We start from the raw sequence: 16987 nt of genomic DNA, 5'->3' as shown, positions 1-16987 counted from the left end.
GATCTATCCCTCATTGAATTCGGAAACCGCTTGTTCCCAAAGTTAATAAAATCACCTGAAGTTTTGACTCATAAGATTTCATTACAGGTTTTCACATTTCAGATGTCTCACTGCCATTTTTTTTAAAGAACGTCATTGTGAATTCGCAATGACCAATGAAATTCCCAGAAAAATGTCACATTCCAAATGTTAAAGACTATACAATAATTTTCTTTTTTTCTTTCGTTTTTTGTGAATCTTTCGCACACTTAAATATGCCGTATAATTACGGTACACAAAGATTAATGTTGAGATTTAATTTACATTCGGCATACTGTTCTCAGTCCTCATTCAAGTTCATTTTACTTTTTCAAAAATTACCACCGCATTTGAATAGAACAGAGAAAATTTCACAGCTAACTAATCCTTGTCGTTTTTTCAAAAATACATTTTAACACAGTACACAGTGTATGTAGAGCTTATTATAGGCTTAAAAAATATGTGTAGTTGCTTAAAAGCAGTTAATGGACAAATATTTATATCGCATTATATACTCACAACCGTTCATCTCGCCGTAGAAAATATCGATACGAAACAAAATCAGTTGATAAGTACTGTAGCTTCGAAAAAATTTCTATTTAGGTTTGATTTTCACTTACAAAAAAACCACTCGCTTTTGCCTCCATTTAGCGAAACCACCTCTTTTCTGTTGTTTAAACTGTAAACGGAGTGCTTTTTTAGTAAGTGGAAATAAAGACTTAAGCTGCAGTCGCACTCAACAAATATCATGCCGTTTTGCCTCCGTTTACTTGACAGATCGTTTTTAACGGAAAGAGGAAAGAGGCTTTCGCAAAGAGAGGCAAAACGGAGACGAAACAGAATGCTCTTTTTTGACTGCATGGGGACCTTTAGGAGCTCAAATCAGATTTTCCGATAATTAGTTTCAGATTATCTGAAGCCACGATTTGTGACGAAAAAAAATTGAGAGAACAAAAACTGTAGATTCTTTCGTCACCACACTACATTAGTGTACAGTACAATGTACAATGTACCTCTACTCTGATATATAATATCCAATATAATGTGAAAATGTGAGCTTTAGACAAAAAATTATATTTAAAACAAAGATCCATGAAATCAGCGGTGCTTTGAAATCGAAGTTAAATAAAAAAAAATTCGGCCAACTCAACCGTCACCAAAATGTGTATGTATCATAAATCCTCTGTGAAATTTGAATATATTTTGCGAGCACAATGCACTTCATAAACGAAACAGAACCGTATACATAGCTGGTGAATATGAAAGGTTTTCATTTTCTATTGCTCGTATGCAACAAATGCGGGACGTAAAAAGCTTTGGCACATCAAGCTTATGGAAAATAGTACAATGTTTAAGCATTTATCCCATTCAACCCATGTTGTGCCTTCGGTGTATCATTTATGCGATATTATATTGATGTTTTTCGTTGAAAATGTTATGTAAATTGTTAATAGGGTGGACAGGATGCGATAAACATACATTACGTATGGATCGAAGGATTTCGTTTTGTTATGAGACAGAGTTTTTTCTTCGTCTATTTTTTTTATATAAATACGCATTCAAGAAAAATATTCTTTGCGAAATAAATAGTTCTCCATACATTTTTGAAAAGGGTTTCTTCAATATTACAATAGAAAGTATCGCATTTCAAGCCGAGGGGGAAATTACGCAAGCAAATACTGGAACAGGTGCTATTTGCTATCGGTGACCAATAGAAGGAAATAGCGCGCCAACAGAAGGAAATAGTACACCAAAAGAAACGTCACTAGTCGAAAATGGAAGTAGGTGGGACAGAGTTTGCTTGCGTAGTTTCCCCTTCGTTTCAAACGAACTATTCCTATACCTAGATACCATTGTACGCATTTGTATCTATGTTGGCGGTTAGTCAAAATGCATTATGCAAACATGTTAAAAATATCTTTATGATAAACAAATTGTCAAGTTTTCTCTATTGTCCCATATAAAATATTGTATTGAAATCTTCCCCATCATCGAAAGTATTTAGTTTAACGGTGTAGACAACAACATACAAATTCATATGTCTAGCATCAAATAACAAAATTTACTAAATGAAAGTTTATAATGAATTTGGCAGTAAATGGGAACGTAATTTACTTCAGACAGAATGGGACTCGGATCAGTAAAGTTGTCACACAAGAAGCTCTCTTTGTGACAGGTTAAAAAGTAAACTGCTTGAGTTTATGCTTTAAAGGCTAGTTATAGTACATCTACTATCAGTCTGACATATAAAAGAGTGCTTCTTGTGTGACAACTTTACTGATCCGAGTTCACTGCAAAAGCTGTAATTGTCACTTGATCGAAGATTTTGAAAGATTGATTTCAGAAATCTTTTACTTCATTTGTTTTGAACAAACTTTTTGCTATGTAAGACTTCATTAGTCAGATCATATTGTGTATTATCTTTGTCGTTGTCGATAACAGATGAGAGCAGTTTAATTTGATGGCTTTTTTACCACTAAAATAAGTAAACTGAAACTGTAAATTTTGTTGAATCGACCGAACATGTTCTTTACTCTGATTCAAATTACAGTGAGAGAAAAGAAGAATTCGGCATGTTTTCTAATTTAGGAGTTGTTGCGGTTTGTAATTAATTCCACAAGAATAGCGTTGAACAAATGAAAATCTAGATTTTTATTTATTTTCTGAATTTTGATTATGCACTAGCTCCTTGACTAGCTCGCAACAAAAATGAAACATTAGGTATAAAAATCTATTACTTGATGTTGTATTGCTTGTGTTGACAACAAATGAAACCGCTCTGTTTACGAAAAATGTATTGTTTATCTAATACTCAGCAGACTCAGTGTTTTTCGTACCAACGAGAATTTGAATTTGTAACCTGCGAGGTAAGACTTTTGTGGTCGAAGAAGTCTGCCGTTAGTTGCTTTGCGCATTTGTAATATCTCGAGATATTTTCTCTAAATCTCAACCGATTCAAGTCGATCAGGTTAGTTGGTCGAGTCAAGTGGATGAAAATAACTTCACAATACCGAAAAGTTATCTTGTTAATCATTTTTTTAATAGTTTTGAATCAAAAAATTATTTTCTGTAGGCTATCAATTTTGAAAAAAAAAAAAATTCTGGCTATGCATGACCCCCGATTACGATTTTGATTATGACAAATCGGGGTAATTCTTAAAAAAATCCTAAATTTCACAGAAGATATAATGGAAAAGTAATTAATAATAAAATCTGGTATAAGTGGCGTTTGTAAAAAAATAGGATGCAACTGACATAATTGTTACAAAATGAAACCACACAAATTTTATTCAGCTAAGATCTAAAATTTCTTGTCCTTCTTTTTTGCATATCAACTTTGCTTTTCGTCTCAGCGTCACTGATACAATTACCAATAATGCTATACATAAATTTTGTTTCCTAACTTGCTTCGCTTTCGGTTAACAGTATTGTGCAGTATTTGAACTCAAGGCCGTGTTATGAAAATTCATATTTACGTTTATCATACTTGAAACAAGCAACTAAAAGAAAATTTAAGATCGAATGATAAAATTTCTTTTCCTACGAAAAAAAATTATCGAATCTAATTTAGCATAAAAAATCTCCCAAGCTTTTTATGAGCACTTCAGCATTTTGTTAGAAACGAAATTCTTCATTCAGTCATATTGTGAATGTTTAATATGAAACTTTCACACTGATCAGACCAGCATCAATGAAACTATAACAATATATAATGGCAGTAGAATGGCTCTTTCGTGTTTTGCCTTTGAGATAAGAAAAACTTTTCGATAAACTTGTAATAAATACAATAAACTTTAAACAAACTGACGATGAAGATAATTGTAGTAGCAAACATTTTTCGTTGAGTCGATAATGGTTGAGGATATGTGGCAGATTTTGCTTGCTTTTTAAATCAATGTATTTTGCCATTTAAGACACTATTTTCACATACTGCATTCTTCCATTGTTGACTGAAGGTTGTGAGCTCTAACATAAAAATAAGAACATAAGAACTGTGAAATAATATCGGCCTAAGTATGAATGCTTGAGTATTCAATAGACTGGTCATTTTACAGGCGATGTTACTCAAATTTATGTGGAGCTTCTCTTCAGCTGTAGCAAACTTATAAATATTTGGTTTACGCTAGTAGTGCAGCATATCATTACGATTAACTGCATACCTTTATATTATTCACTCCCCAGTTACTCTCCTGTCCTCTAGTTTACCTTCACTCTAACCACAATTATACAAAAGTTTGTTCATATGGAATTGCCCACGAAAGCCATAAAGACATCGGAAATACCAACATAGAATCCGAACAGCCGCAGCTAAAGTGATACAGATATTCAATCTGTCTCATGTGACCCTTTGATGTTATTAATTGGAATTATATTTGCAATTCAAATTTATTCTTTTTTTAAATTTTGTGCGACAATAAGAGAAGGGCTGGATCTTTTTCCCACTCAAAATGTTTCCTATCTAATATAATTTTTAATTTTAAATTCTTATAACAAGTGCCTGCATTAATTTAATACAAAACGACATTTACAGCAAGTTCTACTTTCCTCTCTCAATAAAGTTCACCTTATTCAGGTTTTTTTTGTCGGTATTTTTCGTATGACGGACTTATTATATTATATAATACCCTCTAGGGATAAGAGTGATATTCTATAAATAGAAATTCTATTACGTTTGTTAATGAAGAATTCAGGATATTTCGTTTTATTTTTGGGAAAACAAATTTTGTAAAAATACTTTGTGAGTTGATTAAGACCAGTTGAATAAAATGTTTCGGTCTCATGACAGTTTGTCACCGTTTGGTGGATGGAACGGTTTCAATGTATAAATAGCCCTGTTCATCTTTCCTTAAGAAATATCAGCTAAGAAAAGAAATATTTTTGTTTTATTTTCCCTCAAATAAAACATCGTTTAAATGACTGGTCCTCATGCGAATGGTGTTTCAGGGTTATACGGTTACAACAAACCGATATATTATACCAACCAGGCCCTGGGCTGTAGAGAATTCTCTGAATATATAAATGAATATGGAACAAACATAACGGAGAAACTAATTGCCTTTTGACCACCTACGCATTATTTGCAATACGTCTACGAATAAGGAACAATGAACTATAACTCTAGCATTTATTTCATTCATATTTATAATTTTATTCAGGCAAAGAGGCTAGGTAATTCATAGTGTTATAAGTCGAAACCTAAGAGCTTTCGATACATTTTTATTAATAGATTTATATAATACTTCAACTTGTAAGTCCGAGCGTACTTGTCACAAGTATTTCATAATTTAAGCACAAACGAATCGTGTCATTAGTTGTAGGTTAGCCCATATTCATTTACGAAAGGAATGATGGCGCCACATGAAAAATGACGACGAGTGTTCTATCTTACTATATATCTACCCTGGTTGAACCGAACAACTTCTATGCAATAGAACATCAGTTAGCACCACTTTAGAAATAATGAAAATGATGAGTATTGCCAGATGCAACACTCGCCCTATTAAATTTAAACAAAACCACTAAATTCTTGTGACATCTATTGTAAATACAAATCAACAATACAATACAATTCGAAAAAAAGCGAAAATTGGCGAGTGATAGCTCGTTGAACTCGTATGGACGCCCAGGTTACGAATAAAATAAGTGCGGGGTTAGTAGGAGCGGAGAGGGAAAGTCAAAAAAGTTGTGTGTATATGTTCCTCAGTCCTCCGGAATTTTCTTTTCAAATTTTTTTTAGTGTGAACGGACCTTCGTCACGGCTCTTCACTAACGTAGGGCCATGATAACAAAGATTATTGAAGGTTGTTCTAGCACGGCTGGAACAGTATTCGCATCGGAAATAAATCTGTTCTAACCCCAGCTTCACTGAATATTTGATTTTCTTACGTAAAATGTGAGTTTGAAAAGTTCAAAAGAATTGTCATCGTCTTATGCCATAATAACTTTAAAAGTACCAAACTATAAGCTAACGTTCGAAGAAACTTTGGAAATCTGTTAGAAAAAGGGATTTTTCTTATCCGCTTTCAATATCTAATCGGATGATTGGGATGAAAGTTTTACATTATAGTGGAAGTTAAAAGAACCATTAAACAATTGCTGAAAAAAAACTAAGTGAACTAAAGCGTCATTAAGAAGTAAGATGTGATTAAATTGTTGTAAATCTCATTCATAATTAACATTTTATATGCAAAGACATTCAAGTCTATTACGACAATATAAAAAAATCATTCTGCAGCAGAAGCTGAACAACCATTCACATAAAACTGCTTTGAATAACTGAAAATGTGCGGTACATGTGCTATCGGAAAGTTCGAAAAAGAGGGGAATTTGGTATTCGAAAATATTGTCTCTGGAACCAGAGAGTATTTTTATAGCGAAAAAGAGACATTGATCTGATTATCTCAATTAAATGAATTACTTGCAATTAAATGTGAATGGGTTTATTACCAGGTGTAATCAAGAGAATAAATGAATTAAGGAAAATAAAAAATGTGCGTCCATTTTACCCGTTTGGCGTTAATCAAAAGTTTCTTTTACGCATTAAATTTTTTTGGTAACAGACATAATCCCGTTAAAATTCCGTCAAAATGTGAAGAAAAAAATCCCCTTTCTGAGTTATTACCGAAACAATTTAGACACATCAATTTTTTTGTGTCCACAAAAACTTTCATTCTCATTGCCATAAACCATTAATTTTCTTTTATGGGATCGTTTAAGGTTTGTTTTTCCTCGAAGTCAAGTGAACAATGGACCGCTATATTTTATGAATGTGTGGTGTAGTTACATCTATTATTGGTTCAGTTGATATGGATATTATACAAAGTAAATAAATATTATTATCATCGCAGACAAAACACTATAAAATAAACAAAACGAAAAAGGATCTTTCAATTATTTCAGTTACGAATAGATGTCCATATATCTTTGTTTCAGCATTTCATTGTACACTGTGGATATGTCTGTCTAGCCATAAAAAGACAGCAATGTTTAATATTCATAATAAACCATTAATATGAATTGAGACATGAAGGTCGTTATTTTTCAACGTTGGCGTTAGTTTTGTTGACTAGCAACGACGATGTTACTATATCAAATTTCCGTTTTCCTTCCCAAGTAAATTACCAAGTTTTTGAATTTTCTATAGACATGAATCATTTACAAAGTCAAAACTGGCAGAAGTCGAATTAGGACTCGGAACAAATTGTTCTGGACTGATCTAGCAGTCTGAGATGCCTTGCAGAAAAAGGCTTATATTTAGTGAACATGGTCAGAGTTACAATATATTCACTCTCCAGGTCTAAGCCCAGACGAGCAATGAGTGGATTTACTGAGTCGACGGTGAAGTTGAACGACCTTGGATTCGGTCCTACATATTCGAGATCTCTCTCTCTCTCTCTTTCTATTTTCTAAGATAAAATAAACTTTTCAGGAGATTCATGAAGTAAGGTAGCATAAGCACATTGTTTGCTTGGAATGGAGCACGGTGCTTAATTGAATAACTTTTATTCTTTTAAATCAATGAATATAAAATGCCATAGTCTCATAGTTACGAATGTTTGGTAGATTTTGAAGTAACCGGATTTTGAAGAACTTCTAGGAAAGCAGTCTGTTTCCGACGAATACTAATTAGCTGGTCCGCCCATTCACGATAGTCTTCCTGTGTTCGTCCCATCAAAACAAAATTGAGCTCTTGTCGTTCCGGATCCGTAGAACGCAATAAAATGCGGTTGTACATCAATTTCTTGACTTTCATTCTGTTCACCTATTGAAATGAGCAGAAAATTATTTTAATAAAAACACGAATAAAAAGTTTACCATACCTGCAAATGTGCCTTGTAGATATATACGGGATCGGTGAATTGCGTTTTCTTACCAACAATATCTGAAAAAATTATAATCTTTTCGAATAGAAACACTTGAACCTCTTTCAAATTGTCCATGGTCCGATCATAAGTATCCTTATTTGAATCGACCTGCACGCACAATAACAACCCATGGAACAGTAATTTACCCTGTGCTGTTATTTCATCTTCGAAATTCTGCAAACGACCAACAACCATCTGCGGAAAGTATGGTAAAATTCCAATTTGTTAAAATTGCTTGAGCTTGGGTTTTTCTTACCATGTCATTAGCTTCCGAAGGAACATCCTGTGAATTATGAAAAAAAAATAGTTCAAATCAACATCTCATTTATTTCAAGCGGGGAATACCCGGGGAATTCTAGTTTCTAACGATATTTTTGGATATTTTATTATCTTAGAGATCTATTTCACCTGGATAACATGAGCTGAAAGCCGCTCGAGAGTTGTGTACGGATGTGCAAGGGAAAAGACGATAGTCAGTCTGTAACAATTAAAGCTTTACGAAGACAAAGAGATATAGAAGACCGCTAAATTGCAAAATTGCGTAATTTAGTGAAAATTTTGAGGAAACGCAATTGACTGACCAACGAATATTGCAAAGACTGTATCATAATTGTGCATTAGTCGCCTTCGTCTCGAAAAACAGCCTGCCCACAGGACTCAACATAAATGTCCCAGCAAGACAGTACGGTACTTTGTTGTCTTGCGACCAGAAAATGTGTAAATCCAGTTTTGAGCGAGACAGTAATGACGCATTTGCTGGCCGCAAGACAACAATAGTATTTTACATGACTAGGGATAAAAAGATGAAAAGTAGAGTTTTCGTGTGAATTTTGTTGATCCGAGGCGAAGCCGAGGTCAATAAACACACGAAAACGAGACTTTTCAGTTTTTATCCCGAGTTATGTAATGGATTTTACATGCTGAGGGCGTCGAAAGTAGTGCTTGAAACATGAAAAGTACGGTTTTCGACGCATGTAGCATGTAAAATATATTTTCATTCCAACTGACTAGCAAAATTATCGAGAGTTTTTCATTCTGGAAAGTGATGCACTTACTCGGGACGATAAATACTTTGAACTTACTTTTATAACATTTATGGCTTCTTGAATAACAGGAATTTCATCGACCAGACCAGCTCGTTCTGTATATTTCAGATAGGATCTTAGCAGCAGCTCATATTGCATTATTCTCTGTACAGGTTTGATAAGTAGGGCATTTATCTAAAACGAAGGAAAGCGAGAATAATTTTACGGAACATCAAAACACCACCCAAGCCAAGATTGAATATGACACTTACAACTAACTTAAGCTTTAACTTAAGTCTAACTGCATCAAAATATCTGAAATGTTCGGCCACAATATGTTCGGAGACGGGTTTATTTTGACAGTAAATCACATACATACGGAACTTGGGTTTGCATTTCTGTATTACTGGTCCCAAATCAGTGGGACACTGTATGCATCTTTTAAGTAGTTCCAGGAAAGTGCTGAAAATGAAGCAAAAAAAAAATCGAAGAACAACTACAACTACAACTACAAACTTACTATTTATGCCATTCATAAATTGCTGCGAGGTTCCCAAAAATTATTCGCTCTTTGCCCCCTTTTAAATCGACCGGCAAAGGAATTTCACTTTCCGGATCCTTCATCTCTCGCATGTACCCATCGACGATTAGTGACAAATCTTGAACGTATGATTCTTCCGTGGCAACCAGTTCACGCAGAACGTACATACGTTTCTTTAACAAAGTTTCTGCACAGCTGTCTTTGATATTTTCGTGAGATTTATCTTTTTTCGGATCGTATTCCTGGACCATTGGATCTACTACTCTTTGTGGGTCTTGTGTCGATTTCATGGGCGTTGGTAACTCATATGTTCCTCCCTTAACATCATGATGAGAATTGATCAATGAATTTGATGGGATTTTGTTATTGCACATATATTCTGGTAGTCTTTTCTTTGGCAAGTTAAATGTTTTTTCTGACCGTTTTTTGATGGGCGGACGATCGGAAGGTGTAATTATGTCTCTGTCAATATAAAATACAAGACAGAGTCAAGAACGGAACTTGATTAAGAACATTGTGCTAACTTCGACTATATTCGACAAAAATCTAACAGCAGAAAATACACAAGAAAACAGATCAAGTGCTAAGCTTACCCACAACTTGTATTAACCGCCGATGAACTGGTTGGGGTTGAATTTTCTTCTGATATTTTCAAATCTGAAAGGATGAGTAATTTTGACCTTGGCAATATCTTTTTCTTGAAAGTAATAATTTAAAATCGACTTAATTACCAACATAGAACATTGTAAGACTTTACACGTACAAAAATGTTGTTTTATGATTTTTTTTATCATCCAGGCCAAAACAAATTGAAGAGTCGATTGTATGACGAAATTTTGTGTAATTACTATGTTCAACACACTTCTACAACTGATAAACGTACCCAGACAGGACGTCTTGTTTCTCAATTGTTCGAGGCGTTTACAACTTTGAATTTGTAGAGTCAAACTATAGAATTAGTTTTTGCTTTATACAAAAAAGCGCTGAATCCAGATTAATAATTACGAAATAAAAGAAACCATCGGGTGTTTGAATACGAAAGCGACGAACGATAAATACTAGCAAATTTTTAAAATGGTAGTCGAGAATGACTCAATTTGTGAGATAGTGGAGGAGTACAATTTGAAAATAATGAATGTTCTGTTGTGATTATTTCGTCGCTAAACATTACAATGGTGTAATGTTGCATCACAATATATCATACTGGGCGACAATTCTCGTATCTTCGTAACTCATAATATCCATAACTTTACAGTGTGTATAAAATCCCATAAGAACTGTCAAGTTACGAATTCTTAAAGCTGCGAACAGTAGGAGAATCTAGGCAATGGGAATATGTCGACCATTTTAACCTTTTGCAGACAGTTTTCTTAAATGAGTAGAGTTATGGACTCGTCACAAACTCACAAAAAGCCATTTCCCGAATAAAAATTTATCGGTTCATGCACATCTCTCCTCAAATATCAAAACTACTTAATTATTTGCTTGTCATATGTTATTTACCTCGTGACGAAAATAATGAATAATGGAATGTAGTCAGAGTTCTACTTCATATAAAAAAAGTAGAAAATTGAAATTTAACGTATACTTTAGCTGTTGATCAAAATTTGTTTTTAAAATTTTTCAAAATAAATTTTTCAAATTCTAAAATTTACAGCTAAAATATCCTTCTGTTTAGCCATCATCTCCTAGATCGGTCACAAACGAATCTCGATCGGTCACAAACGAATCTCTTCACCATGGAATTCTATTTTGGATGTGCGGTTGTTTTCTCGCAGTCAATAAATCGATACCTATTTTCGGGTGGCAAATATTCCAATCGTTGAGCTTCGAAGAACAACAATGATTTCTCTATAACCTCTGCATAGTCGTAGTTGACTATGATGATGTAATCAGCTTAAGAGGCATAATTGTTCCTCCAGAGACACACTACAACATTATGCTTCCTAATAATTGATACTTGCTCCATACAACGATTACAACTCAAAACAACTTAGAAAATTCGGAAAAGCGCAATAATTTAAATTTGAGCACAGAAAATTTTGACTAAAATAAAGTCGAAGCATTATAATTTGATCAATTCTATTCATTTTTAAATAATTGTAGTTTTTTAAGAAATCATTTCGAAAACATTACAGTATAAAGGCTTACACATGCACATTAGAGCTGTTTATTCGCGGTATACCTGCGGGTAATCCGTTCAAATGCACGTGTCTAAGCTTTTATACTGTAATGTTTTCGAAATGATTTCTTCGAAAACTACAATTATTTAAAAATGAATTAAATAAGTAGAATCGATCAAATTATAATGCTCCGACTTTATATAGATTTTCTGTGACTTATTTGCTTAAATCAACTTCTACTATGTATTCACTGGTAATTAGCGTATAATAAAGGCTGAAAACGTTTAAATTATCAAAAATGTATTTTATTATTTAAATCACAAATTTGGTTGCCCATATGTCCTTTTTACTGAAAGTAGCATTTTAATTGAAATGACATCATTTTTGAAATCATTTTTCGGAAATGATTCGATTTAGTGTGACGCGATTTTATTATATTTTGATAATGCTTAAACCTATTGCAGTTTGTTTTTTAACATTTGTGAAATTTAAAGACTTATGTTAAAAATTTGTGACCGCAATTCCAACCGAATCAGTGGTAGTTTTTCATATAGTACGCTCTTGTGTTGTCATCATTTTGGTGTTGTCAGGAAAGTGAGCAGTTTTGTGAAAATTGTATCTCAAAACAGGGGTATTTTAATTTCATTATTTTAACAAAATTTTATTAATTTATGGAAAATGTAAGACCGCAGATCGCAATCAATCGCATATCTATCTTTACACTTAGATTCTTGCGTAGCCCACTAATTTATAACCAGCCAATCTAATCAAATTACAATTTCTATTTATAAGCAAACTGATATCATTCATTGTTTGCCAACTACTATAATATGTAGATCATTGTTTTGGATCTTCCCATCCCTCCACTGGTAATACTTTTATCTATCGATTGATTAATTGATTGTATAAATGAGCTTTGAGCTTTCTTACTGGCACCAAAACCTTGCCTTTGCGTCTCTACTTTTCTTAAATAAATGCAACAAGAAATTCTTCCAAAAGATCTTATCAAAAATATTAAAAGCCAAAATAAAAAAGAAATTAGTGTCGTCTTAGAGTTGATTTGTTCCGATGACTCTTTTTTTTTTGACTGGCCCATAATCTGTAACAATGTTGTTGTTGCCATTTTCTTACGATTCCCGTAGAATTAACACAATTTGATTTAAAATGGTGACGATGAATTGTGGCATGTCTCTGATCTTCATGCCTCTGATGTCTTGTGCACATGCTTTAATCTCTAAATTAAAATAACATACAATTTCTGTTGTTATACCATCTACCACACGTCGGTCGTCAATATATAAACATAACTCCTGTAATTGTTTCATAAAATTCATTCAGAGTCTTGTGAACGTCACCCTCAGTAAAAATCTTTTTTGGCTAGCAAAGAATTTAACGTTACGATGGAATTTGCCATATTTGCGTGGTATTTAAGTGAAACAATGCTTTGTTTGAATAATGTTTTAGTATTTAAGGCTGCAAGGTGACCTAAAAGTTTTTAGTATTTAGTCTTGCTGACTGAACAACTTTTATTCTAGCTGCAAAATTTATTCAAATTAAATAAGAAAAATGGAAAAGTTTTTCCTTTTTATTTTATTGAGTATTCTGACAACATATGTGACACGCACAAATGGCTCAGTGGTTATAGATTCCAGTATGGAGAAGAGTGAGACAGATATTGACAAAGCAATAACCGTTGTATAATACGAGAGAACCTAATGAAACATCGGTCGCATTTGAAACGATTTCTTATTATTTTAACTGTAGTGTTCCTTGGGCTTTTGCGGTCCCCCCATACCATCTTGTGTGTTCGAGCCTAGATGTATGTGTGTTTACTTTCTATTTTGCGTACCAAGACCTAGAAAACAGATACCAGCCCTGGAACTGTTTAAAGCATTTATCACAGAATATAGCAGACCTCGAAGTATACACAACGTGAGAACAATTTATGCCGACTATAAGAACAGACAAGAATGGGTCGAAAATCAAGCCTCAGCACATTCTGCAGCTGGTAAATGATGGTAATTGTGTTTCAAATTATTGTAACGAAAAAATCATTTTTTTACCACATAAATTATGAATTTATTGTCGCTGTTGCTTGATGCTTCTTAATTTTAACAATTGAAACATCACTTTTAGTTCCGGGCGCTCCACCAAAAATTACAATCATCAATCCCTGCACGGCTACTTTCTCATACACTTTCGAAATCCATTGATCTACACTAACCATCGTTTTTTCGACTGTTGACGCTTCCAAGCGTTCCGGACTTAAATTTAAGTGTGTCATCGTTAAGTTATGCTGTTTCAAATTTTATCATATATTCCACCTTCTAACATTTACTCCTCCCTCATCAAGCTCATCAAGCTTTTTTGTTCTCCGACCATTCTATAATAGATGATCGGATTCACTGAGAACTCCAGATAGATAATATCTCATATGATGTAGTAAAAGTAAAAACTGTACAACTTCCATTTTATCAAACTTTTTATTAAGTAACACAATCACAGTCCGTAAGGACTATGGACACAACAATCGAATTATATTTACAATACCTCCCACTTTGTTAAAGTTAAAATTTAGTTCTTAAGCGTTTTATTAGACGTATAGTCGATAGTTTGGTTCGATTATGTTGCACTTAATCTTTACAAATGTGAGCCGTCATTTCTGCCAATGGTTCTAATTCTTTCGGAGACACTAACTCAATTTCTTGAACGAAATAGTAGAAGTGTTTGTAGCAAGTGTTCACATGAGCCTCCTGAAGGTAGTTATTGACATGAAATTAATTTTTAGAAACAAAAGCAATTTCATTGAAATTAGCTTACCGCTCCAATACTGACAATCCTATCAAAATGGTGAATGTAAACGTGAACAAACACTCGGAACAATCGGGTTAGTATTTTCCGGCACAGTGACACAAACGATTTCGGAAATGGCACGTCTGTTGATACGGGAAAAACAGATTCGTTGTTTATTTGAGCCTCTGTCCAGTCCATGAGCAATTCAATGTATTTCGGTGCCGGAAGTTTCGTTGGCTTCTTATATTGGTCTCCATCAGCCCAGAGATATTCGTATCGTGGGCCACCACTCATCGTCGGACATATCGTGGCATTGCAGTACTCTGAGACGGTGCCGTAGATCAGATTGATGCGATTAAAAAAGTCCACGACTGGAAGGTATTGAGAAATTTATTCTATTGATGACGTGACCAGACAGATAGGGCCTGAGATTTTAACATTAAATTTAGAAACCGTAAAAATTTGTCATCTCACATACAACTGCGCCCACATGTTAAAGGATTTATCAAATATTTCTGCAAATTTTCCGAGACTGCCTAAATCTTGCGACCACATTTACTCATATTAGCTGGGTCTACTAGCATTTGCATGCCCTGACTCATATATTACGTGGAGTTTCCCCAGTTGATCAAGAGTTTGTCCATTTCCTCGGCACTTACTTCATCCTATGACACAATTTACTCAAGCCATTTCCTCGAAATTTCCTCAAATTGAATTCAATATTTGCAACAAAAACATCCTACAAAGTAAAATTATCAATGAGGAACGTTGAATGGGGGAGAGGTAAACCCTATGAATTGAAAATTTACATTGATTGTTGCAACGCATATGTATCCAACTATAATACGCTTACTATGTATGAGTAGTCAGTACATACACCCACATTTCTCCATCCAACATTTTTTCATTATTTATGACGATTGCATCCATGTATGTAAAAGATGTAGAGAAGTCACGGTCACCGCATGATGTCGTATGTATAGTTGGTCTACACAATCACAACTGGGTAGTGGGTACAGATTCATTTTATTTCATTTATTTCCAAAACATTTTTTTAGAACAAGTGATCCGCGTAGTCCCACTGTATGAAATAATTCTAAGGAGCTACAAAATGCTACAGATTGTTTTTAACCGTTTTTACCAGACTGTTGCAGATGCATTACCATTCGAATATCGAATATCATTATTTATTCGAGTCGTCGTTGTCGGTAACAGATAATATAGTCGTCCGTAATATGTTTCTGACAGTTTTTTTTTGCGAAAATTTAATAAAATCGATTTATAATCGTTTCCTCACTTTTATTCAAAGTCATCTACCCATAATCGTTAGCACACTTTCGTCAAACCAAATTTCCGTAATCTATTTCCTATCACCAATTGATAAGGGAAAACATTTTTTGATAGAAATTGATGTGAATATAATTTACCATGTACAGCAATCCAATCATTCAGATTTTCTCCCGGTGGTAGTTTAACGACCTGTCTCAAATTTATGCCCGACTGGAGACTCGCCTGTGCTTGCTTATGTAACGAATAACGAATAGTTCCCTGAGTGAAGCGTTTCTTCGGCCTAAAAGTCTGCAAAGTGATTGAGAACGAAGCTTAATTGTATTGCGGCTACGTACATTGACTTTCAATAATAAATTACACAAACAAAAGAGAACCAATGTGTTCATTCAATAATAATACATTAGTGAATGACATCATATTGATTTGTTTACGTTTGGCGACATCATACCTTGCCTTTTTGGAAGAATTCTATAAATCCGTTTAATGCCATTGTTATTGCAGTTGCTTGAGGATTGTTATTATAAAATAAGTTTCACTGATATACCGTTTGGTGCGATGTGCTTAATAAAATTTGTCTGATTTTGGTTATAAATCCGCGAAATTCATTATTAGATTTAGTTCTACTTCACAAATACACGAAAAATGTCATTGAAGCCGTTCAATTAGGTGGAAAATTTTGCACATTAAATTCCATCAGATTGTTTGCAACGTATTCATAAACCCTCGATCCTTGCTTGACAAATGAAAATCAAAATGATTTAATCCGCGTAACTAATCGCAATCGAAATGAATTAATAATTTTTCTTTTAACAAACAAAAACGAACATCTTTACACATAGAACCACACACTGACACTTCCTTTACACCATCGCCATCATACAGTACAGTATTATAAAGAGTTTTCACTAAAATTGGATATGGCATTATAACGTTAACAGTGTAGAAGACGATGATTCTATCAACGAGAACAGATGTTCTGTTGAATGAAAAAGAGTATATACTATCCGACTGAGAGAATTTTGTTGTTGTTGTTGTTGTTATTTTTTTTTTTTTTTTTGAATGAGAGTGAAACCGTTCGCTAAGGAAAACATAAAATGAATAGTAATTCTATCAGAAATAATTGTCACCTCAATCAATAAATTGTCAATGAAAATAGTGTTCGGTAGAAACAAAATTTTTATGCTGAAGCTTTTACGTCGACCATACCATGTCTCATTGAATTCCAGAAATTGAGTACTCGAACAATTTTTTTTGGTAAAATAATTCGATTCAGTAGTAACAGTTGTCTAATTAGAATATAGTGTGTTTACTTATAGTTTTCGACAGCCCGTA

General features: G+C 33.7%; 2 protein-coding genes across 2 annotated transcripts; both read right to left on the bottom strand.

Annotated features, from left to right (window-relative positions):
* Nucleotides 1-7491: 7491 nt before the first annotated feature.
* LOC119080953 (rho guanine nucleotide exchange factor 25-like) lies at nt 7492-10408 on the bottom strand. Its single transcript, XM_037189582.1, has 8 exons — nt 10181-10408; nt 10043-10106; nt 9429-9911; nt 9181-9370; nt 8966-9103; nt 8140-8166; nt 7839-8078; nt 7492-7780 (listed from the first exon to the last, which is right to left on the bottom strand). The coding sequence occupies exons 1-8, from the start codon at nt 10191-10193 to the stop codon at nt 7565-7567; spliced, it is 1371 nt and encodes a 456-aa protein (XP_037045477.1). The 5' UTR covers nt 10194-10408; the 3' UTR covers nt 7492-7564.
* Nucleotides 10409-14036: 3628 nt separating this feature from the next.
* Nucleotides 14037-16546, bottom strand: LOC119080952 (MOB kinase activator-like 3). The gene is made up of 4 exons (XM_037189581.1): nt 16104-16546; nt 15793-15943; nt 14393-14736; nt 14037-14325 (listed from the first exon to the last, which is right to left on the bottom strand). The coding sequence occupies exons 1-4, from the start codon at nt 16143-16145 to the stop codon at nt 14206-14208; spliced, it is 657 nt and encodes a 218-aa protein (XP_037045476.1). The 5' UTR covers nt 16146-16546; the 3' UTR covers nt 14037-14205.
* Nucleotides 16547-16987: the final 441 nt, after the last annotated feature.

This window comes from Bradysia coprophila, unplaced genomic scaffold (genome assembly GCF_014529535.1).
Source record: "Bradysia coprophila strain Holo2 unplaced genomic scaffold, BU_Bcop_v1 contig_350, whole genome shotgun sequence".
Classification (NCBI taxonomy): Eukaryota; Metazoa; Arthropoda; class Insecta; order Diptera; family Sciaridae; genus Bradysia; species Bradysia coprophila.
Note: the sequence above shows the minus strand (reverse complement) of the source record. Positions and strands in the feature narration are given on the sequence as shown.

Bases quoted from the DNA above. Each gene is read 5' to 3' on its own strand.
- LOC119080953 (XM_037189582.1), bottom strand. The intron at 9,912-10,042 runs GTAAGCTTAGCA...TTATATTGACAG, and splicing joins GCGGTTAATACAAGTTGTGG to AGACATAATTACACCTTCCG. The intron at 8,167-8,965 runs GTAAGTTCAAAG...CATAATTCACAG, and splicing joins AAGCCATAAATGTTATAAAA to GATGTTCCTTCGGAAGCTAA.
- LOC119080952 (XM_037189581.1), bottom strand. From the start codon at position 16,145: ATGGCATTAAACGGATTTATAGAATTCTTCCAAAAAGGCAAG. The intron at 15,944-16,103 runs GTATGATGTCGC...ATCACTTTGCAG, and splicing joins AATTCTTCCAAAAAGGCAAG to ACTTTTAGGCCGAAGAAACG. The intron at 14,737-15,792 runs GTAAATTATATT...AATACCTTCCAG, and splicing joins TGATTGGATTGCTGTACATG to TCGTGGACTTTTTTAATCGC.